At 34.2% G+C, this 25,041-nt stretch overlaps 2 protein-coding genes and 1 long non-coding RNA gene across 5 annotated transcripts; 2 read left to right on the forward strand and 1 right to left on the reverse strand.

Annotated features, from left to right (window-relative positions):
• Positions 1 to 8,940: 8,940 nt before the first annotated feature.
• LOC109585038 (lon protease homolog, mitochondrial-like) lies at positions 8,941 to 10,652 on the forward strand. Its single transcript, XM_020000960.1, has 4 exons — positions 8,941 to 8,964; positions 9,004 to 9,117; positions 9,454 to 9,663; positions 10,554 to 10,652. The coding sequence occupies exons 1-4, from the start codon at positions 8,941 to 8,943 to the stop codon at positions 10,575 to 10,577; spliced, it is 372 nt and encodes a 123-aa protein (XP_019856519.1). The 3' UTR covers positions 10,578 to 10,652.
• Positions 10,653 to 11,566: 914 nt separating this feature from the next.
• Positions 11,567 to 17,682, reverse strand: LOC105314033 (ankyrin-3-like). Its single transcript, XM_020000961.1, has 9 exons — positions 17,625 to 17,682; positions 17,375 to 17,569; positions 16,457 to 16,522; positions 15,623 to 16,350; positions 15,533 to 15,578; positions 15,424 to 15,456; positions 14,800 to 14,991; positions 14,461 to 14,661; positions 11,567 to 14,373 (listed from the first exon to the last, which is right to left on the reverse strand). The coding sequence occupies exons 1-9, from the start codon at positions 17,680 to 17,682 to the stop codon at positions 11,654 to 11,656; spliced, it is 4,239 nt and encodes a 1,412-aa protein (XP_019856520.1). The 3' UTR covers positions 11,567 to 11,653.
• A 131-nt stretch (positions 17,683 to 17,813) lies between these two features.
• Positions 17,814 to 22,559, forward strand: LOC109585044 (uncharacterized). Of its 3 annotated transcripts, XR_002186290.1 has the most exons (11): positions 17,814 to 17,903; positions 18,394 to 18,436; positions 18,491 to 18,649; positions 19,067 to 19,257; positions 19,457 to 19,615; positions 19,664 to 19,816; positions 20,118 to 20,189; positions 20,233 to 20,362; positions 20,620 to 20,954; positions 21,597 to 21,712; positions 22,287 to 22,559. It is a non-coding gene; the product is annotated as an uncharacterized LOC109585044 (long non-coding RNA). The 3 variants fall into 3 exon arrangements; XR_002186289.1 differs by having other exon boundaries at positions 19,457 to 19,816; XR_002186291.1 differs by lacking the exon at positions 20,118 to 20,189 and having other exon boundaries at positions 19,457 to 19,816.
• Positions 22,560 to 25,041: the final 2,482 nt, after the last annotated feature.

The raw sequence follows: 25,041 nt of genomic DNA on the forward strand, positions 1-25,041 counted from the left end.
ATATATTGCAAGCTCACTGTACAGTTTATTTAATGTACTGCTTGTTTTTCCTAAGTAATGTCTCTCTCTCTAAAGTATCGTTAGTCAGCCTAAATGCTTTTGTCTGTATCTTCATTGTATATAAAGTAATCCCAGACAGTGCTTTGAATTTGGCTTCGAACTTTACACGACTCTTCCACAACCTCATCTTCCTCAAGTTGAAATAGTTCAGTTACATCTGGTGTGGGTCCTGGTTCAGCTATTTCTTTTCCTTATCCACCTGTAAATTGTACTTGTACTTGTAGCAGCTGAGATGCATACATGATAGACTCTTTCACATGCTATGCATGAGGACACAAACAGTACATGTAGATGTAGTTTATGTTAAATATAGAACTATTAATAGTGACTAGTTTATGTTAAAGGGTAACTAAGATTATTTTTTTTAATTTTTCAATAATCAAGTCACAGTATCTATACAACAATTGAACAACAGTTATGCACTTATTTCCATCAAAAAGTCTTTCACTTGCAAGAAAATGCACTTTACATTTCATCTTTTTTGTTGGCAGCCATCTTCTTCCTGTTTCAGCAACAATGCGGGGGAGTGCAATTTGTGATGTCATCAGATGAATAGATGGCTGTTCCTTGCATCTCTTTCATGCAGAATAGATGTGTTATAATAGCTGCAATAATACAAAAACAAGGACAATTTTATACTGCTTCCACTCCCAGATGACACTGTCTTAAAGAATATGTGGGTTTATCAGCTAAAAGAAGAACTTGAAATGAATGGTTAGGCCCAAGAATGTGCTTCATTTTTACAGCAATCATATCACCATATCATCTGGGAGTGGAAGCAGTATAAAATTGTGCTTGTTTTGTATTATTGCAGCTATTATAACACATCTATTCTGCATGAAAGAGATGCAAGGAACAGCCATCAATTCATCTGATGACATCACAAATTGCACTCCCCCACATTGTTGCTGAAACAGGAAGAAGATGGCTGCCAACAAAAAAGATGAAATGTAAAGAGTATTTTCTTGCAAGTGAAAGACTTTTTGATGGAAATAAGTGCATAACTGTTGTTCATTTGTTGTATAGATACTGTGATTTGATTATTGAAAAATCAAAAAAAATAATCTTAGTTACCCTTTAAATGGCCATAACTTAAAAATTTCAGCTGGGAATTGGCTCGAGCTTTCTACATAGCACAATACATTAATATCTATCAGAAAATGTAATAAAACTTTGGGTGATTTCCGAGCCATTTTTTGGAAAAAAAAAATGGGCTATAGGACAGGGAAATCTTCAGAAATTCACTCATTTTCAAAGTGGGCGTAACTTGAAAATTTGAGCTCAGAATCACCTCAAAATTTCTACACAGCATAAGGACATGATTATATATCAGAAAATGTGATAAAAATTTGGGATGATTTTAGAGCCATTTTTAAAGAAAAATAGCATTGATAGATAGATCTATAGTACAGGGAAATTTTCAGAAATTCACCCTTTTTTAAATTGGCTGTAACTTAAAATTTTGAGCTTTGAATTACTTTAAAATTTCTACACAGCATAAGAAAATCAATACATGTATGTATCAGAATATAATAAAAAATTTGGGTGATTTCAGAGTCATTATTTTATGGGATATAGTACATTTTTATTACATGACTGCTCTTATTTCTCTCCTCTCTCTTGTCCCACAGAAAGTCATTGGCTCAGATCATTGAGGCTGGTAAAAGAGTTCTAGGCAATCCTACACATCTTGCTGATTTTGGAGCTGCACTGACCAGTGGAGAATCACATCAAATTCAAGTAGTTCTTGAATGTCCAGACGTAATCACTTCAAGTCCACTGTGGCAGGAGAACTGGAATAAAATTGCTGACTTATTGACATTTTGATTTTATAAAATATATTAATTTTTTAAACGTCAAATAGAAAACTCAATGCTATTGTTTCATTACAATAACAACAACAACAACAACAACAACAATAATAATAATAATAGTAATAATAATAATAATAATACTACATTAAGTGTAAGTACAAAATAAAGGTACATGAATACATGCTATAATAAAACAATTTATTAATATAGGAAGAAAGGGAAGACTAAAAAAGAAAGCAAAGAGGAGCTCCAGTGATACGTGTTAATGGAGAAAAGTAGGATTGGTGATATTGGTAACCATTGGGGTGTATGTGTGGGTATATGGTGTAATGGTGATAACTGGTAAGGTGGTTACGGTTACGATGGTAATATGGTGGTACAATGGTAATGGATATATTGCATGTCTTTGGTGTACATGGTAATGATAAGATGACAATGGTGGTTAAATGTCAAACTTAGTATAAAGGTGTTAAGATTAATGGTGATACAAGTTCAGATATTACACAAGTATTGTATAGGTCATATTGGTAGCCATTGGTGTATGGTGTAATAGTACAATGGTGATACAATAGTTTATGTAAGGTGGTGGGATGATGATAAGGTGGTGATAGGTGTAATGGTAAGATGGTATTTAAGATACAATATTTTGTCCTGGTGGGTCAACCTGTTGTCCTTCAAGTTTCTCATGATATCCACTCACTTTGCTTTGTTGTAAAAGAAATAAATCATAATGTATCTCTTGAAGATATTTAACTACTGATGAATCAGGATTAACTGACTGAGCTATTTCAATATCATGTGGACGAGGTTTTAAACTGAATACTTCAATTAAAAACCGAACAAGCTCTAAATTAGAACTCTTACTAGCAAAATAAATCATGGTTTTACAATCATCAGTTTCAGCTAGTGCATTACATTTGAGATTAGTTAGAAAGTATTGTACTAACTCCATACTACCAGCTTCACATGCTCCATGAACTGAAGTGTATCCATTATTATCAGGATCATCAGGAGTACAGGGGAAGGTCTCTATGAGATAACATACCATACGAATATTATCAGAACGAGAAGCATAATGAAGAGGAGTACAACCAGATTTGTTATTAGGTACTGGATTAGAGACAATTTTTAGTTCAAAATACTGGTATATATAAACCCTTTTTCTCTCTGCTAGTAAGTGTAAGCAGGTGATGCCATCTTTATCTTCTGCTAAGGGATCCAGTCCATGTGTCTCAATTAGTGTTTTTACTATTCCAATATCTCCTCCCTCACATGCTGCATGAAGTAAACCACGTCCTCTTTTATCCATTACATTAATACCTTGAGGATAAATACTAGACAAATAACGTAACATATCAATTTGGCCATTACTGCAAGCTGTATGAAATACAGTGGATCCTTCATTATCAGTAGCTGTAAGGAGATTATGATGAGTAGAACTACCAGTGACTGAGAACAGTAAAGCTTCAGCAGTATCCTTATGACCAGAGGCAGCTGCTAAGTGTAATGGTGTCTGTCCTTTCTTGTTAGTAAGTAATATAATATTGATATTAGTAGAGCTGGTTAGAAGTGATACCATCTTCTGCTGTCCTCTCATACAAGCAAAGTGTAATGGTGTGTCACCATCTTTATCTTGTACATTTTTAGGTAAGCTAGATTTAATTAACTGTTCTAATGTTTCAAACTGTTCGGCTACTACAGCAACATGTAGTGGTGTACGGTCTTGATGATCAGTTGCATTAGGATTACAATAATTATTATCAATGAGATACTTCAATACATTCAAGTGACCCCTTGCTACTGATATGTGAACTGCTCCAGACCCTTCATCATCAGTAGCTGATACATTACACTTCTTACTAATAAGATATTTAATAACTTCTAATTGATTGAAGTACACTGCAATAAGGAATGGAGTATGACCATCTTTACTGTGAGGTAGTTCAAGTGATGATGGTATGTGTTCTATAATGTACTGGATCATGTTTAATCTTCCATTACTACATACTAAGTGAATAGGAGCCATTCCCTCATCATTCACAGCACACAGATCTAATTGATGATTCTCTACCAGATGTTTGAGTATAGGGAGAGAATCACTGTACTCACAGGTAATGTGAAGAACTGTTGATCCATTAGAAGTCTTAGCTGCTACATTACACTGAGGAAGACTAGTGAGATAAAGTACAAGAGGAACATGACCTCTTTTACATGTTAAATGAAGAACTGTACTACCAGTATCAGTAGTAGTGGCATTAACATCACACTGATACTTGTTGATCAGTTCCTGTAGACAATGTAGCTTACCTCCATAAGCAGCTAAATGAGCTAGTGTGTACTTGTAATTGTTAGTGTGATTAGTAATATCCACACTATACTCCTGACTGTACCAGTCCAGTATATGAGTATGGTCAGCACTCCCCACTACTCCATGTAATGCTGTGAAACCATATTTATCAGTAGCTAAATGGTCAAGCTTGTACTGTTGTATTAGTAATTGTACTAGATCAAGATTACCTGAAAAACATGCAAATGTGACACATGTTTGATCACGTGTATTCTTAGCATTGACATCACACTTTATATCATTTATTAGAAATGTGACCAATTGAATATTACCACCCTCACAGGCTGAATGCAATGGTATCCTACCCTCATAGTTAGTAGAGTGTAGTAAGCTAATGTGTTGAGGATACTGACTGGTGATATGCTTGACAAAGTGAGTGTGACCTTTTAATGATGAGAAATGAATAACATTCCCACCTTTGCTATCTGTTAAGCACAGACTATGCTTGTAATCCTCCACGTATAATTCCAGTAGTAAAATATCACCAGATTCAGCAGCATAATGAATTGGTAGCTTACCATTACTGTCAGCTTGATGAGGATCTAACTGATAGGTAGTTATTAATTCTTTAACAAGACATAAGTTAAGAGACAGTGAGGCATAATGTAAAGCAGTGAGGCCATTCTTAGTCACTGCAGTAGAAGACAAACCTTGTTCAGTAATAAGATACTGAACTAAATCAAAGTCACCACTCCATGCAGCATGATGCACTAATGTGCGTCCTTCATTATCTGTTTTATTGATATCACTATGCTGCACCTCAATGAGATATTGAGTGATATCAATATGACCATTACGACAAGAATGATGAAGACATGCCATGCCATACTTATCTGTGATATTAGGATCACTATTATGATTAATAATAAGATATTTAACAGAATTAATACTGCCTGACCTGCAGGAGTAGACTAATGGTGTACAACTGTAAGTATCAGTATCATTAGCATTGAGATTATACTGAGATATGATATAACTTAATACACTAGTAGAACCTGACCAGGCAGCATAATTTACTGGAGACCTACCATTATAATCTAATGTACAATTGATATTATATTCTTCTAATGCTTTCACTAGTAATGTACTGTCACTGTGTGATGCATAATGAAGTAATGACCGACCATCATTAGTGGTGGCATTGATGTCAAAGTTAGGGCAAGTGCTAGCTTTCTTGAGAAGTGAAGAAAACAATTTAACTCTTTTATTTCTTTTAATAAAATCAATATTAGTTTTTATTTTAGTTCTATTAATAATATCAATATCTGATGCATCATTTTGTGCCTTAAGCTTACTATACACAATGCCAGCTGGAATATGTATAGCTGCATCACAAGCATAATGTAAACATGACTTACTATCAATATCATTAACTAATAATGCTTCCTTACCTTGAATACTAACAATATACTCAACAACTGATGATGAAGCAAACCATGAAGCATAATGAAGTGGAGTCCTGCCATATTGATCCTTTACATCAATGGGTAATTGATATCGATGTGAAAGATACTTAAGAAGCTCTACACTTTTATTATTCATAGAGCAACAAGTATAATGTATTATACCAGACCTCGACTTTGTTATGTCATCTGATAAGAAGAGGTTTAATGATTCAAGCTTGTGGACTAATGCTAGCTCTCCACTTTTACAAGCTAGCAATGATAAAGACTCATTATGAAAATTAATCTGAAAAGTATTGCAATTTCTCTCAATAAAAAATTCCACTAGGTTACAATGGCCCCCCATTGCTGAGTACAGTGATGCAGTGTTATTGCTATTGTCTGGTTGATCAGGAGGAACGTGACACGTGTCTACTAGATATTGTACTATAGATAAGTGGCCTTTATAAGATGCCATATGTATACTAGATACACTATTATCATCACCTTCATTAGGATCAATACCATATTGATGGATGAGTAGTTGAAGAATTTCAATATGTCCACCATATGATGCAGAGTGTAATGGAGTCCAACCATGAAGACTGCGATGATATGTGCTGTTATCAAACTTGTCAAGTAGCCATTGTACTTCATCTTTTAATCCTCTCCAAGCTGCTTCATGTAATGGTGTACTGGTATTCTCATACCATAATGGATCACATATATCTACAAATGAAGAATAATAATTAACACATGTATGCTGTTTGACCATTGCCCACAAGAGGGATTGACTAAAGGTCAGTTCATGTACTTACCAATATCAGTGGATGAGTGCTTAACCTCTTCTATTGAGAACTGTAAAATTAAAAATAATAAGATTAAATTGTCAATACAATAGTAACAAACCTCTCTTAGATCATATTTATCTTCACCACATGATAGTTCAGTGATACCAATACTAGCTAACTGTTGCTGTAGCTTTGTAGTTAGAGGAAATAATAAAGAATAAAGATACTCAGGAATGAAGTAGCCCAAACAGAGAGAGCCATCATAGACGAAACTGAAGTAAAGGTCATATTCAGGAATATCCAAACCTTTTGGTATTGCTCTACGAAAGAAGAATATGTCATCCAGTGTGTAGTCATCTCTGTCAACTTTAGCAATCATTATTCGTGTACCAGGAGGAACACCTTTTACACCAAACTGTACAGCATCAGCATCTTTCAATAGTCCACCACTGTTTATAAAATAATCTTTTAACTTTTTTTCATATGCTGACCATGCTCTCTTTAACGAAAGATTTTTTGGGTAGAAATACTCCAACAAGTTTTATCATTAGTTTATAGTTGAACCATGATATGTACTTGTACTGTAATAAAGTAAATAATTCTGATAATGTTTTGACGTTTTCAAACTCTTCTTTAACTGCTTGAGCAATTTCTTTTGCAATTGTTTTTTGTTTTTTGTTAGGACCAAGTAATGACATTGTGTGTGTAATAAGGTAGTCAATGATTTTAGGTATATCACTTGATTTGAAGGAATTCTTTGTTTTTCGAATTGCCTCATCAAATTCATCTTGTAGATCATATAACTTGCTAGTTAATTCAAAGCTCTTTTCAGAAGAACCATATTTGGACGTACCTATAATGATGAATAGTTGACTTTATTTGGGGCATTATTAGATGTAATTAATGATATGTTTGATGTATGCACTAAAAAATGAGGCAATGTTATTACGTGTTATTCTGTCAGTGCTTGCTGGTGACATAGCTGCCTCATCTGTTTCAGGAGTGACACTTTTTTCTGAGAAAAAAATTAAAATAGCAAAATACTGAAAGTGAGTTGTTATCAAATAACCAAATTATGTGCTCATTTTGTACATAAGATGATCTAGTTTAGCATTTTCATAATAGTATTATATAGCATTTGAAATTGGCAAATGACATTCACTACTGGGACTGGAATTTGTACGTAATGATATTCATTGCTTGATAATGATATTCATGTACTATGTTGGTAGTATGGCTTCAACTATGCAAGCAATTGGCTTTGGTGCTAAATATATTCATAATACAGTCAAACCTCTCTAAGACGGACACCATCACTGTCCTTTATACAGAGGTGTCCATTAATCAGAGGCTATCCCATGCTAATCAGACAAAAAAATCCACCATTTTCTTGATGCGTGTTAATTAGAAAGTCCATTGTGTGGGCCGTGGTCGTCTATTGGAGGTTAATTTGTACACGTGTAGATGTGTGGGGACAGTAAATCTCGTCCGTTATACAGAATAGAGAGGTTCCACTATACAGAGGTTCCTTTATACACTACCCAATGGCCTCATGACCAGGACAAGAGCAACTTTACGTTATAAAGAGGTGTCTGCTAATTGGGGGTTCGTTTTAGAGAGGTTTGACTGTAGATGGTATTGCTCTAATAAGAAAAATTTCATAAAATTTCAAAACTGCCATTTTGGTGTCCAAAACACAACAATGCCTCAATTGGTAGAGATGGGCGAATCCAGAAATTTGCATTCAATTCCATTCCAAATACTTTTGGGACTGGAATCGATGGAATGAAATACCGATTCCGAGTACTACATTTGCGCATGCGCAAAGCCACGTGGTATCAATTACAGCATCAAAAATGCAATAATAATGAATAATTAAGGTATTAACTACTGATTTATTACAATTTGGCTACCCAACCCAACCTACACTAACACATAATGTATTATCATAGATACTGTGACACTGACAGTGATACTATTGATGTCAACACTCAACTAGCATAGTGTACCTTTTGAACTTAGTCTAGTTGATCCTGCAGGTGGTATAGCTGGTAGAGGATGCTCACGAGCTATTTCATCAGCTAATGCTGGATCACCTCCTCCTTCTTTGACAGCTACACACACTCTCCTCCAACAAGGAATACCATTAGTCTTGTAATCATAATCTTTCTTTAACCAGTATTCAAAAACTTTACGTAGACATGAAAGATCTTTCCCACTAAAGTTAGCTTCAATGCTGTTGATAGTATCTATTCTGAGACGCAATGAAATAGCAATCTGTTCCCAATGAGCTGAGAGTGGTCTGACTTTATCATAAACAGGATAGAAATCATTGATAGCTATCATTAAAGCAAAAGGGTTACAATAACTCTTAGAAATTAAAAATAAAAATATTAAAACATCTCATGTAAACTTCATTAAATGTCAAATATATCCACAAACTCACTTAGTTCTTTATTGCAAACGTTTATAAAAGGAGCAGAGGAAGAACTAGGGCTTGTACTTGTAGCCATTGTGCAATGCATACACCCACGCAAAAAGTGATTATGTGGGCGTGGCTCACAGGCTCAGTATATTTTATTAAACTTTAATATCTATGGTCGTAGTAGTCTACACCTGAAAGCTTCTCTCCATCTCTTAATAGAACACCATCAAACAGTCAGCTATTGACTCCTGGACTGTTTCATTTATTAAATAAAGGAGTAAGGACCCTACACACTGGAGTAAGGACATAACTTGATGTAATGTTGCTAATGTATCACTGCTCAGCCTTGGGTAATTAATTGGGTTAAAATTAGATTAGAAATTTAATGAAATGTCTACTTTTAATGCCAAAAATTTTCTGGGGATTAAAAAATAATTTATTGAGTTAGACGTAAGGTGAGAATCATAAATTATGTGAATTTTTATGTATAATTATTTTATTAACGAAGCTTAAACTGAATTGAAACAATTTTTACAATTACTGGGAAATTATTTTAAATTTATTTGTAAATCTCAATGAGCTACATATTCATTTTCTTTATAACATCTCCTCTCCTTCTATCATCTCTCATTAGTATATATACTCCAGTAGTTCTGAATCAAGTGATAGATCAGATGATCCTAAGACTAATGATGATGAAGGGTCTCTGGATGAGGTTGATTTGGGTTCTCTCTCTCTCTCTCGTGCTATTGCCACCATATCAATACCTGATACTCTACCTGAGGTACCTCTCCTGGTACTCAATAGGAACCCAATGTTCCCACGGTTTGTCAAAATGGTGGAGGTTAGTCTAAATGATTTATGATTGTTAGTTATACTGTGCCATACACTGGGTACTTTTGGATGGGCTTGAATTAGTGAATTTGATAAACTGATCACAAAAAGTCATAATTCAAAAATTTAAAGTTGGAATCGGCTGAAACTTTTTACACAGCACAAGGACATCAATATGTATCAGAAAATGTAATAAAAATTTGGGGTGATCTTGGAGCCATTTTTTGAAAAAACCATGGGCTATAATACAGGGAAATTTTCCAAAATTTGTTCATTTTTAAAAATAGCCGTAACTCAAAAATTTGAGCTCGGAATTGGCTGAAACTTTCTACACAGCATAAGGACATCAATATGTATCAGAAAATGTAATAAAAATTTGGGTTCATTTTAGAGCCATTTTTTGGAAAAACCACGGGCTATAGTACAGGAAAATTTTCCGAAATTTTTTCATTTTTTAAAAATGCCATAACTCAAAAATTTGAGCTCGGAATCGGCTGACACTTTCTACCAAGCATAAGGACATCAATATGTATCAGAAAATGTAGTATAAATTTGGGGCCATTTTGGATGATTCTAAAGTTAATTAAATTGTAGTAGAGGCAATGGCCAAATTTCACTAGAAATGAAAAGTAGAGAATTCTATATTTTTATAATATTTCCTGGTACATATACATGTTCTTATGTTGTGTTGAAAGTTTGAGTTGAGTCAAATTTGGATTTTTTTATAAATTTTTAAAGTTTGTCAAAATTTGGCTGAAAGCCATGTACTTTAAAATCTGGCCAAAGACCATGGGCCATACTATGTTACAGGGTATTTTGTCAAAAATTGGGAGGAGAAAATACTTCATTCTATTACATGATCATTCTTATTTCTCTTTCTCTCTCTTTCTTGTCCCACAGAGAGTCATTGGCTCAGATCATTGAGGCTGGTAAAAGAGTTATAGATGATCCTACACATCTTGCTGGTTTTAGAGCTGCACTGACCAGTGGAGAATCACATCAAATTCAAGCAGTTCTTGAATGTCCAGACGTAATCATTTCAAGTCCACTGTGGCAGGAGAGCTGGAATAAAATTGTTGACTTATTTAATTTTGATTTTATAAAATAATTATATATATTAAAAATTTATTAAAACTTCAAATAGAAAACTCAATGCTATTGTTTCATAATAAAAGTACATCAAAATACAACAACAACAATAATAATAATAACAAAATTAAGTGTAAGTTCAAAATAAAGGTACATGTGTACATGCTATAACAAAAAAATTTATTAATTAAGGAAGAAAGGGAAGACTAGCAAAAGAAAGCAAAGAGTAGCTCCAGTGATACGTGTTAATGGAGAATATATTAAAGAAGAAGGATTGGTGAAATTGGTAACCATTGGGGTGTACCTGTGGGTATATGGTGTAATGGTGATAACTGGTAAGGTGGTTGCGGTTATGATGGTAATATGGTGGTACAATGGTAATGGATAGTATTGCATGTCTTTAGTGTACATGGTAATGATAAGATGACAATGGTGGTTAAATGTCAAACTTAGTATAAAGGTGTTAAGATTAATGGCGATACAAGTTAAGATAGTAGAAGTATTGTATAGGTGATATTGGTAGCCATTGGTGTATGGTGTAATAGTACAATGGTGATCGATACAAAGATAAGTAAGGTGGTGAGATGGTGATAAGGTCGTGATAGGTGTAATGGTAAAATAGTGTTTAAGATACGATAACGTATACGATAATCTCGCAAGCCAGACTGGCCTACGACACTAGTATAGGATTGGTGATATTGGTAACCAATGTGGGTATATAGTGTAATGTGATAATGGTACTCTAAAGTGGTGTAAGGTAGTTAGATGGTGGTAAGGTGGTAGGATAGGTATATGATGGTGTAATGGTGATAGGTTACATATGGTGCTGTAGTAAGATGGTGTATTGGTAATATGGTGATAGGTTACATACAATGGACTGATAAGGTGGTAATATGGTGATGAAGTTGTATTTAAGATACAATATCTTGTCCTGGTGGGTCAACCTGTTGCCTTTCAAGTTTCTCATGATATCTACTCACTTTCCTTTGTTCTAAAAGAAATAAATCATAATGGATCTCTTGAAGATATTTAACTACTGATGAATCAGGATTAACTGATTGAGCTATATCAATATCGTGTGGACGAGGTTTTAAACTGAATACATCAATTAAAAAGCGAACAAGCTCTAAATTAGAACTCTTACTAGCAAAATAGAGCAGAGTTTTCTTGTCATGAGTTTCAGCTAGTGCATTACAGCAAAGCTCTGTAAGAAATTGTAATATTAAGTCAAAGTTACCAGCTTCACATGCTGCATGAACTGAAGTGTATCCATTATTATCAGGATCATCAGGATTATAATGACAACTATTAATGAGATACAGTGCCATCTCATTACGATTGAAGAGACATGCATAATGAAGAGGAGTACGACCATTATCGTCACAAGGGATGTAGTTAGAAGCTACTTGAGTCTTTATGTGCTGAAATATTGTAGTATTGCCTCTTTCTGCCAATATGTGCATGCAAGTAATGCCATCTTTATCTTGTGCCTCAGGGTCTAGTCCACAGTTGTCAATTAAAAGTTGTACTATCTTCATATTCCCACCCTCACATGCTGCATGAAGTAGAGTACGCTTTCTATTATCCAAAACATTAATGCCATCAGGATAAATACTAAACAAGTAAAGAAACACATCAATATGGCCATTACTGCAAGCTGTATGTAATACATTGGATCCTTCATTATCAGTAGCTGTAAGGAGATCATGATGAGTAGAACTACCAGTGACTAAAAATAGTAAAGCTTCAGCGGTATCCTTATGACCAGAGGCAACTGCTAAGTGTAATGGTGTCTGTCCTTTCTTGTTAGTAATATTGATATTAGTAAACCTGGATAGAAGTGATACCATTTTCTGTTGTCCTTTCATACAGGCTAAGTGTAATGGTGTGTCACCATCTTTATCATTTGAGTTAATAAGTAAACTTGAATTAATTTCTAATAAATATTGTAATATTTGAAACTGTTCAGCTGCTACAGCAACATGTAGTGGTGTACGGTCTTGATGATTGGTTGCATTAGGATTGCAATAATTATTATCAACGAGATACTTCAATACATTCAAGTGACCCCTCTCTACTGATATGTGAACTGCTCCAGACCCTTCATCATCAGTAGCTGATAGATTACACTTCTTACTAATAAGATATTTAATAACTTCTAACTGATTGAAGTACACTGCAAAAAGAAATGGAGTAAAACCATACTTATTGTGAGGTAGATCAAGAGATGATGGTATGTGTTCTATAATGTACTGGATCAAGTTTAATCTTCCATTACTACATGCATAGTAAATAGAATCTATTCCTTCATCATTCACAGCAGACAGGTCTAATTTATGATTCTCTACCAGATGTTTGAGTATAGGAAGAGAGTCACTGTACTTACAGGTAATGTGAAGAACTGTTGATCCATTAGAAGTCTTAGCTGCTAAATTACACTGAGGAAGACTAGTGAGATAAAGTACAACAGGAGCATGGCCTCCTTCACATGCTTTATGAAGAACTGTACTACCAGTAACAGTAGTGGCATTAACATCACACTGATACTTGTTGATCAGTTCCTGTAGACAATGTAGCTTACCTTGATAAGCAGCTGAATGAGCTAGTGTGTACTTGTTATTGCTAGTGTGATTAGTAATATCCACACTATACTCCTGACTGTACCATTCCAGTATATGAGTATGACCAAAATGTACTGCTGCATGTAATGTTGTGAAACCATATTTATCAGTAGCTAAAGGCTGAAGCTTATACTGTTGTATTAGTAATTGTACTAGATCAAGATTACCTGATCCACAGGCAAATGAAACACATGTACTGTCACGTGTATTCTTAGCATTGACATCACATTTCATATCATTGATTAGAAATGTGACCACTTGAAAATTACCACTCTCACAGGCGTAATGCAACGGTATCCTACCCTCATTGTCAGTAGAGTGTAGTAAACTAATGTATTGAGGATGCTGACTGGTGATATGCTTGATAAAGTGAGTGTGACCTTCTAATGATGAAAAATGAATTACATTCCGACCTTTGTTATCTGTTAGGCTCAAACTACACTTGTAATCCTTTACATATAATTCCAGTAGTAAAATGTCTCCAGATTCAGCAGCATAATGAATTGGTAGCTTACCATTACTGTCAGCTTGATGAGGATTTAACTGATAGGTAGTTATTAATTCTTTAACAAGAGACAAGTTAAGAGACAGTGAGGCATAATGTAAAGCAGTGAGGCAATTCTTATCAACAGCATTAGGAGACAAACCTTGTTCAGTAATAAGATACTGAACTAAATCAAAGTTACCACTCTGTGCAGCATGATGTACTAATGTGCGTCCTTTATTATCTGTTTTAATGAGATATTGAGTGATATCAATATGACCATGACGACAAGAATGATGAAGACATGTCATACCATCATTATCAGTGATACTAAGATCACTTTTATGATTGTTAATAAGATATTTAATAGAATTAATACTACCTGACCAGCAGGAGTAGACTAATGGTGTACAACCATAAGTATCAGTATCATTAGCATTGAGATTATACTGAGATATGATATAACTTAATACACTAGTAGAACCTGACCAGGCAGCATAATGTACTGGAGATTCACCATCATTAGCTAATGTACAATTGATATTATATTCTTCTAAAGCTTTCACTAGTAATGTACTGCCACTCCATGATGCAAAATGAAGTAATGACTCACCATCATTTGTAGTGGCATTGATGTCAAAGTTAGGACAAGTGCTAGCTTTCTTTAGAAGTGAAGAAAACATTTTAACTCTTTCATTTCGTTTGAAGAAATCAATATTTTGTACTACTTGCGTTCTATTAATAATCTCAATAACTGGTGCATCACTTTGTGTCATTAGTTTACTATACACAATACCAGCTGGAATTTGTATACCTGCTTTACATGCATAATGTAAACATGACATACCATCATTATCATTAACTAATAATGCTTCATTACCTTGAATACTAACAATATACTCAACAACTGATGATGAAGCAAACCATGAAGCAATATGAAGTGGAGTCTTACCATATCGATCCTTTACACCAATGGATAATTGATATTGATTTAAAAGATAATTTAAAAGATCAACGCTTTTCTCATTTGTAGAACGACAAGTATAATGTAGTATACCTCGTCCTAAATTAGTAACTGAATCTGGTGAGAAGAGGTTTAACGACTCAAGCTTGTTGACTAATGCTAGTTCTCCACTTTGACAAGCTAATAATGATAAAGAGGCACCAACACTATTAATTTGAGAAGTACTGTAATGTCTCTCAATAAAAAAATCCACTAGATCAGAATGGCCCCCCATTGCTGAGTACAGTAATGCAGTGTTATTGCTATTGTCTGGTTGATCAGGAGGAATGTGACACGTGTCTACTAGATATTGTACTATAGATAAGTGGCCTTTATAAGATGCCATATGTATACAAGATACACTATTATCATCACCTTCATTAGGATCAATACCATATTGATGACATTGATGGATGAGTAGTTGAAGGATCTCAATGTGTCCACCATATGATGCAGAGTGTAATGGAGTCCAACCATGAAGACCACGATGATATGTGCTGTAACCAAACTTGTTAAGAAGCCATTGTACTTCATCTTTTAATCCTCTCCAAGCTACTTCATGTAATGGTGTACTGGTATTTTCATACAATAATGGATCATATATATCTAATAAAAAATAAATTTCATTAATTTTAATGTTAATGTAAATTTACAACAGATTTATAAACTACCGGTATCTTACCAATACTAATGGGTGAACACTGCATAGACACTTGTAATGCTGATAACTATCAAAAAATAATGATGATGTCAATTTTATAATAACAATTACCTTTTTATAATCATATTCACCACATGTTATTTCAGTGATACCAATACTAGCTAACTGTTGCTGTAGCTTTGTAGTTAGAGGAAATAATAAAGAATAAAGATACTCAGGAATGAGGTAACCCAAACAAAGGGACCCATCATGGACAAAACTGAAGTAAAGATCATATTCAGGAATATCCAAACCTTTTGGTATTGATCTACGAAAAAAGAATATGTCATCCAGTGTGTAGTCATCTCTGTCAACTTTAGCAATCATTACTCGTGTACCAGGAGGAACACCTTTTACACCAAACTGTACAGCATCAGCATCTTTCAATAGTCCACCACTGTTTATAAAATAATCCTTTAACTTTTCTTCATATGTTGACCAAGTTCTTTTTAATGAACGATTCTTGGGTAAAAATACTCCAACAAGTTTTATCATTAGTTTGTAGTTGAACCATGATATGTATTTGTTTTGTAGTACAGTGAATAGATTCGATATTGTTTCTATGCATTCAAAGTCTTCTTTAACTGCTTGAGCAATTTCTTCAGCAGTTTTTTGCTGTTTCCTGTTAGGACCAAGTAATGACATTGTGTGTGTAATGAGGTAGTCAATGATTTCAGGTAGATCACTTGATTTGAATAATTTTTTTGTTAGTCGAATTGCCTCATCAAATTCATCTTGTAGATCATATAGCTTGCTAGTTAATTCAAAGCTCTTTTCAGAGGAACCATATTTGGACATACCTAAAATCATGAATAGTTGCATTAATTGTTGTCTAGTAAGTATATGATTAGTAATGTGCTAGATGCATGCATTAAGAGGAGGCAATATTTTTAAAATTATTATTACCTGTTGCTTTGTCAGTGCTTGCTGGTGACATAGCTACCTCGTCTGTTTCTGGAGTGACACTTTTTTCTGACAAAAATAGAAAATAATACTATTATTATTATTATTATAAAATAGCAAATTATAAATTTTATATCAAGAACCTGTGCTTATTTCATCCAAAGCCTAGCTTTACAAACTAATATGTGCATGTGTAAAGGTGGGTCAATGCTAGCAAATTATTGTTTGAAAAAAATTCATGAGCAATTATAAATCAAATTTGCATGCTATACAGTAGGATTAACTTTTTTTTATTATTGAGCAACAGTAGCTAAAAGCTAGTGTCTTTAAAACTTTTGGGTTACAAACTGAGAACAGAATTTGTACCCAATACTATTTTATTGCTTGATAATGATATTCATATACTACATCAGTCATTCTGTATGCATGAGTTCAATGAAGAATGACTTGATAAATCATGCATTAATAGCTATAATTAGTTATGCTAATGGAGTAAGGGTGGGCACCATGGCTTATTTCCTTACGCTTGTGTACTCTAGCTCTCTTTCCTCTAGCTATAAGAGCCATTTTATTATGAACTGATAAATTTAGAATAGGCCTTTCCTACTCAGGCCCACTCCTGGCTACGCTACTCATAGCAGTGTGCCATGTTGCAAATATCAGCCCTACAAAACTCATTCCTCTTGCAATTGAGATGACTAAATGGCAACAAAATAAACAAAGCAAATCTGGCTGCCACAAATTATTAAAAATTAATATCAACATTTCTTAGTTTTCATTACAATTCTATACCATTTGAACTCGTTGATCCTGCAGGTGGCATAGCTGGTAGAGGATGTTCACGAGCTATTTCATCAGCTAATGCTGGATCACCTCCTCCTTCTTTAACAGCTACACACACTCTCATCCAACAAGGAATACCATTAGTCTTGTAATCATAATCTTTCTTTAACCAATGCTCTAGAACTTTACGTAGACATGACAGATCTTTTCCACTAAAGTTAGCTTCAATGCTGTTGATAGTATCTATTCTGAGACGCAATGAAATAGCAATCTGCTCCCAATGAGCTGAGAGTGGTCTGACTTTATCATAAAGAGGATAGAAGTCTTTGATGCCTATGATGAAAAAAATTAAAACTGGTCTTCACTCTTTACGACTTAAAAAACTCACTTAGTTCTTTGTCAGAAACATCCACAAAATCCTGAGTTCCTGTTTCAAGCTTAGCCATTTTGTACAAGAAAATACCCGCAGTTCGAGCTACGCCCAACGCATAGGCGTGGCTCAATAATATACGGAAATTTCCTTCAGTATAGAATACAGAGTAGACACGTGCGTAGTAATGGTTTGTAGGGCACCACCCACTCGGCACCACCAAGCAATCACTCAATCAGCTCTTGGGTCCAGACTATTTCCTTTTATAAAAAGCTTGTAAGGACCCTACACAATGGAGTAAGGATATAATTTAGTGTTGCTCATACCCCTGATCAGTATAATTGGGCATTTTGGGGTAAACATTTTGTGCCGCTGTCTTCTGTATTGAATTGTGCTAAAATGTCCAGGGGATTAAAATTTTGTCGATCAGATATAGGGTTGGAATCATTTTTAAGGCATACTGGTATCTATTTATTTTGAATATAAGCTTTAATTAAATTGAGATTTTAAGTTCTAGGAAACTTACTATTACTGGAAATTTATTTTATAAATCTAATAAATTGAGCTACATATTCATTATCTTTCTCCCTCTATCTCTCATTAGTGTCTGTTGTTACTACTGGTTATTAATTTAATTCTTTTTAAAGGAATATACTGTACATGGCTACATTGTATGAGTGCATGTACTTTAAACAATATTTTGAATCAGTCTACATTATACAATGTTCATATTGTTTGTCTTCTGTTTTGTCTCTCTCTCTCTCTCTCTCTCTCTCTCTCCCTGTAGGTAGAACATATCTCGTTCAATTGGCCGGGCATTAAATAGGGAAGTAAGAGTACACAATAAAGTAATGCAGCAATCACTCTGTATGTGTGTGTGTTAGTACTTTAGGTTCAGTGTAGGAGGTATGACTGATGTGGCTGAGATAAAGGGACACAGGAGGACATATGTTGGTCCCTTGCCTGGTAAAGTGATACAGTTTAAAGAAAGTACAAATTGAGAATCCACTCATACTGATTGATGAACTGGGACATGGTACCAGGTATGTGAGTTTGGGAATAGAATATTGTTGTACATAATTCTTGTATATGTATTTATATGTGTACATGTATTTGTAGTAGTTTTGTTATAACAGTGTTGGATTCGTGAATCATTGTAATTGTTACTGATACAAATGCATGTTCTTATGTTGTGTAGCAAGTTTGAGCTGATTCCGATTAAAATTGGATTTTTCATGAATTTTTAAATTTGCTTAAAAATGGGACTAAAGTCCCTGTAGTACTATAGTACAGAGTTTTTGGCCAAATTTTATCAAAAACAAAAATGAGAGAATTCCCCATTTTTATAATGTTTACTGATACATGGTGTTATAATGTTGTGTAGCAAGTTTGAGCTGATTCCAATCAAAAATGGATTTTATATTCATTAACCTTAGTAGCATTTTTTTCTCACTTTTCAGGTCTCTGGTTATTATATCGGAAGAGAAAGAAGCCATTGCTCAGAATTACGAGATACAACAAGCCCATTCTTTCTCTGGTTGAGAGGATTGGCAGGTCCTCATAGAAACTTATGCCCTCTAGTTACTCATCAAGTGGTACTACACAGAGAGAGAGAGAGTGGATGAGGAACCTATAGAAACACGTTGAGAAGGTTAAGACTGCAAGGAATACACACACATGTCATAGTATTTATTGTCTTTTGCTTTTTGATCTATTTTATTGATTATGTATGTGCATTGTACATGTAATTGTACTGTTACTTAAATTCAGCTAATAATTATACACAATTATACGTGTACATATGCCTATGATATACTTTTATTGTGAGTTCAGTCTCCTTCCTTTTACAGATATTATATACGTAAAGCAGCTTTAAAGTCGTATCACTAACACAGACAAAATGATGATGATGAAGATGATGAAAAAAGAAGAAACAAAAGAAGAAAATAAACCTGCTACTGCTGTCTCTCCTGTCACTGTCTCTTCTACTAATTTAAAAGATTTTGTCAGTCAGTCTTAGTTTCTGATCACCTCTAAAAGTATGATCATGGGTTTAGCTTGGACGTCACTGAGTGTTACAACTCTATGTGGAGACAGGCATGATTGAAGGGCAGGGGTTGTCTAAGTAGGGAGAAGGAAGTATGACTACTACTGGTCAGATGGGAGATGTAATGAATGAGTCCACTGTCATTGCTTATGCATTTGCTAAGGTAAGAGATCAAAATGCAAGGCACTTTTGCCGTACGGGTATAAAATTCCGTGGGGTATTTAATTTCACAGATTTCGTGGGTGACTTCTCAACCACGAAAATTAATACCATGGAAATGCTTACTGTGCATGTGCAGCACATGAAAATCAATGACATCATAAAAGTGCACGTGCAAAAACGCAAAATTCAACCCACTCAAAATTAAAGAATTAAGAGCTTTTCACTAAAACACGAAATTTTATACCCTCGAAATTTTCCACCCGTACGGTATGTACATGTAAATCATATTTTTATTATTTTAGTCATTTTTGTCTTCAAAATGTCCTTCAAATGATTTCCTTTAGAAAGCAAAAATGCATCTCCACATTCCTGAGGTAATTTATTATAAATTAATAATTATTATTGTTATTATTATAGGGTGCTATCCCAAAGAACGGTCCTTGCCAAGTGTTACTATAGTCTTTGCCCTCCTCTCACTAGCTAGTCTATGGATCATCCAATACATCAGAGTATTGCCATGACTGGTAAACTGTCACTCACAGGAAAGGTAACTCTTTCTACCTTACTCTCATTGACTCCTATTGCATAGTGTTTTGTTGGGTTAATGGTCACATGACTCATCTAAATCCTAAGCCTTATACATGTAATATGTGCGGGTGTTTTTTAAGATCAATTTTGTTTTAATTTAAATTGGTATGTGTGCATTGTATGTATTGCCAGTTGACATTATCAAAGAAAAGACATTGCTGTCTGTAAAATAAATTTATAATTTAAAATTAAATTTCTCTCTTCTTTATATCTTAGGCAAAACACTCAGGCATAAGCTGTATTATACTGCCTGAGGCCAATAAGAGGGACTATGAGGATCAGCTGATTGCATTACCTTAAGCGGTTAGCAGTGATCATGGAAGGGGAAACAAGGCACAGGGCTGGTACTGGTACATCTGAAGAAGACAAAGAGAAATGTCATATATGATGTTTTGGATCAACCCGAACCCCTAGATCCTGAAACAACAGACGAGGAGGGTGGTAGAGTCCTTTTGAAAAGAGGCACTAACAATAGTCGTAAGAAATGAAATATCATGATACTAGTAGCGTTGAACCTCAAACCACACTGGAGGATCAGATCTGCAAAAGAGGTAAGTGCATGTATAATCCTTTTGTGATGATTGAAAGGATTAGAAGATTGATATACATATTACATACACGTAGCATCTGTATATGCTTCTGCTTAAAAATGAAAATACTGTATAGCTGCTAACTTGTTTAGAGAGGGGGTAAATTTTGGCAAGTCTGACATTTTGATAGCCATTTGTCAAATAAAATGCATCATTTTAAATCATGTTCATGCTCAGTCATGCAAGGCCATAGATTTGCCAAATTAAAACAATCTCCATTGTATTATCAAAGATTTAGCAATGAGCCAAAATTTTGGCTTTCTAAAAGTTACCAGCTATACAGTGAACTAGAGACTCCAAGCAAGTGATAGTTTGCCATATAGCTCCAAATTTTGTCGGTCAAAATTTTCGTCAAATTCATCAAGTACTTTTGCTTGACGCTGACGAAATTTTTGTTCCACGTGGGTAGTATGCAGATTAATAACTAAAATGACAAAAATTTTAATGACGAAAATTAATTTTAACTAGAAATTAAGATTTTGACGAAATTTTTGACTGACGAAAATTTAGAGCTATACGGTACTTATAAAGTATTATTAAATGATATAGTCTGTTGCAAGTTATTAAGCATACTCTCTCTCCCCTCTCTCTCTATCTGTCTAGATCAATGAAGATTATGTTAGCTTAATACAATGGTGGCAGCTCCAATGGGACAACATAGCACATAAAACTTTTGCTGAATCAATGGACAAAAAAGAATATGTTTCGTTTGTCTAAAGGTAAGAGAGTAGATGAATGATAATACAAGATATGTTAATGTTAGTTGATGCACAGTTTGATTAGGAAGCATTTGCCCTTATCATCTCTACTAGCTTTAGCTTTAAAAGTTGCTTTCTGAAGCAACTTTAAAGATTTTTTAATCCAGTTTTGATTGGAATGAGCTCAAAAATTCTACACAGCATATAAACATGTATACGTACCAGGAAAATTATTTAAAATGGAAAAGTTCTCCTTTTCTTTTTTGGCAAAATTGTACAGGGACTTTAGTCCAATTTTTAGGCAACTTTAAAAATTCATAAAAAATCCAATTTTGATTGGAATCAGTTCAAACTTTCTACACAGCATAAGGACATGTATATGCATAGAAAAAAATTATAAAAATGGAAAATTCTCTCCTTTGCATTTTTGATAAAATTTTGCTAATGTCCCTACAAGGACTTTTGTCTGATTTTAAAGCAAAGTTTAAGGTTCATAAAAATTTCAAATTTGTTAGAATTATCTCTAAACTTCTATGCAACATGCATAAGAACCTTTACATGTATTTTTTGTTTTCAATTACTATTACTAATATAGGTAGTTTCTCCTAATGTCATTCACTGATATCAGGTAGCATCGGCCTAGGCAGGTACCTCCTTCTACAATGAATCAAAGATCAACAGATACTAATACACTGACTTGACAACAATGAACAATACAAGAGACAGCATGAAATAAGATAGCTGCATTAGGATAGAGTGAGTTGGTGACTCATTCATTTGACTTTAACTACTTTGATATTACTGATAATGTGTATTAATATACAGTAGATGTTAGGTTTATAGTCAATAATTATTGATAATACTTTAATGATGTGTGTGGTGCAGGGCTGTAAATTTTGTGGATTTTGCAATTTTTGAAGATTCACGAAAATTACCAGCGAAAATGAAATTATTACAGTGCAAGATGGTAGACGGCAAAAATTCGCGAAAATTAAATTAGCAAAATAGTATTTAGGTAAATTCATGAAATTTACAGCCCTCAAAAAATTTTGCGCTATATACGGTACAATCGTCCTCTCATTTGTTCTCGCTTCTATTGATAAGACTGCTCTAAGACTCAACAATCAATTCCTTGTTGGGGATACTTACTCTATTGGTTGATCTGTTGTGATGTTCTGGGGCCTGGGGGCATTAAATGAAACTGTTTATTTTTCAGCTTTATAATTGAAGTGTCTTGCAAGTTTGTAAGTGTAAATTACGGAAACTGGAAGATTTTAATGATGATCCTGATAATTCCACCCTATTGTTATTTTAACAAGAAGTTACTTTAAAAGGTTACTGACGATGTATTTTATGAACTGAGCTCTTTCTACAATTGAATGATTACAGGTAATTCACACCCATGCAGGTAATAATACAAATCTATATAGAGTCTAGGTATAAAAATATAGCTTGGTGAGTTGGTTTGATCATGGTTTGATTGAATCCGAACCGTTTCATTACTAAACTAAAATAATTAAGATAATTTATCTTGATAAATCCTCTGTTTGCCAGTGAAAATAGAATAATATAATTCTCCATATTGTTTTATCAAGTAAGGAGTGAGTAAAAATAAGTATAATTAAGTTGGCAAATTGTACAGTAAAAGCAATGTGTGTCTGTCAATAGTGCAAATAGTTATATTACTCCAATATGGTAATCACAAAGTAAACTTCCTTTTGCCTAGCATGAGTTTGTTTTACCAACTGAACAGTAGAGTACTCTGCTGTAATTGCACTGTTTGACAACACATTATACAACTTATACATAGTGCACTAGACTGTCTTTTGTCTTATCTCTCTTGAGGACAATAAGTGAATCAGAGGAGCATGTTTTATTCTTCCTTTCTCCTTTTACTGTATTAAAGTAATGAGACCATTTGCAGTACATAGGACTAGTGAGGAATAAACCTTTCCCGTGTAAAAGAGACAATATGTATATTTCAGCTTTTAATTTATCCTTGATTATACTGATGAACATATTTGCTGATCAATTTAGTGATAGGCAAGACACCAGAGTCTTCAATAATGGTGTGATGCAGGTCAGTGTATTCATTTCAGTAAACTACAATGGAGAGGCAAGTGAAGACGAGATAATAACTTATGTGCAAAATAATGCTGTCATATATTCATTGACGTTTGGAGAAAATGTAAAATGGCCAAATTCTACAACTGATAACTGTTTTCATCATGATATAGACCATGCTGCTAACAAAAGTACATCAGTGCCTCCTAAAGCTATTTCAGACATAAGAGTTCCGTTATATTTCACTGTACCAGGTGGCTCTGCTAAAGGAGAGCACAGGTGGATAGCTAACCTGGATGGCAAGCAGACTAGTGAAAAAACACCACTAATTATTACTGTTGAATCATTCAGTGTTTCTGGAGACGATTTTGAGATTGTAGATAAAACAAAATTTGATTGTCTTGTATTGCATGTACTGAAGTACAAGAATGATGTGTTCTCAAGTGCCAATAAATTGTTGAATTGTACTGAATTCAAAGGAATAAAGTTCAGTGGAACTAGTGCTAATACATGGGTCACAATGTCATCAGCTAATGGTCGTAAGCTGGGTGTCTTTGTCGAATACAGAGAAACAAGTAACATACAAATAGCCATTCCTGATTACACATACCAGCAAAATCAAGTGGTAAAAAAATATGTGGATGTCTGTTCTTCTATGATCATGCCCACTGGTACATGTTTAGACGATACCTTAGTTTTGAATCCTGCTCATGTTGACAATGCCTGGAATGAAGGAGTAGTTTTGATACAGGTGGGTAATGGAGATATAGGAATTTGGTGTGAAAATTGGGAGAGTGGCTTCCAAACTTTTCGTCGTTATTCTTTTGAGTGTCAGGATCTTGTATTCCAAGACACCTTTGGTGGCAGGGTGGAAATCAGATTTAACTGGAATGCAGGTGACAGGTACGGAGTGTCGGTAGTTAGCAAGGCTAAAGTTGTATATCCTTGAAAATTACATTGGAGGCCATAGATCTAACTACATGAATTGTAAAATCAATTTGATTGAGGCCTTTTTGTTTACTAATTTTTGCTACATGAGTTACATACAAATAATTTGATTTAGGTCTTTTTCTTTACTAATTTCGCTACATAAATTATTTAGGCCTTTTTGTTTGTTATTACAGCAACAATTTCTTTTAATAATTAAACTATTGAATTGTTTACACGATGCATTATAAATGCAGCTGTAATTTGCATTTGCTGAATAAAAACCTTAATTTAATCTGCTGACTTGATATGTGATTGGTGTATTTTTTCATGCTTCAATCACTGCACTGCAGAATTGC

The sequence above is a fragment of the Amphimedon queenslandica genome, unplaced genomic scaffold (assembly GCF_000090795.2).
Source record: "Amphimedon queenslandica unplaced genomic scaffold, v1.1 AMPQUscaffold_13131, whole genome shotgun sequence".
NCBI lineage: Eukaryota > Metazoa > Porifera > Demospongiae > Haplosclerida > Niphatidae > Amphimedon > Amphimedon queenslandica.

Excerpts from the sequence above, each read along its gene's own strand:
- LOC109585038 (XM_020000960.1), top strand. The coding sequence starts at position 8,941 with ATGTGGGCGTGGCTCACAGGCTCA. Across the intron at positions 9,118-9,453 it reads TAAGGACCCTACACACTGGA|TATATATACTCCAGTAGTTC; the intron begins GTAAGGACATAA and ends ATCTCTCATTAG. Across the intron at positions 9,664-10,553 it reads GGTTTGTCAAAATGGTGGAG|AGAGTCATTGGCTCAGATCA; the intron begins GTTAGTCTAAAT and ends CTTGTCCCACAG.
- LOC105314033 (XM_020000961.1), bottom strand. The coding sequence starts at position 17,682 with ATGGCTAAGCTTGAAACAGGAACTCAGGATTTTGTGGATGTTTCTGAC. Across the intron at positions 16,523-17,374 it reads TTATGATTACAAGACTAATG|AAAAAAGTGTCACTCCAGAA; the intron begins GTATTCCTTGTT and ends TATTTTTGTCAG. Across the intron at positions 15,457-15,532 it reads GTGTTCACCCATTAGTATTG|ATATATATGATCCATTATTG; the intron begins GTAAGATACCGG and ends ATTTTTTATTAG.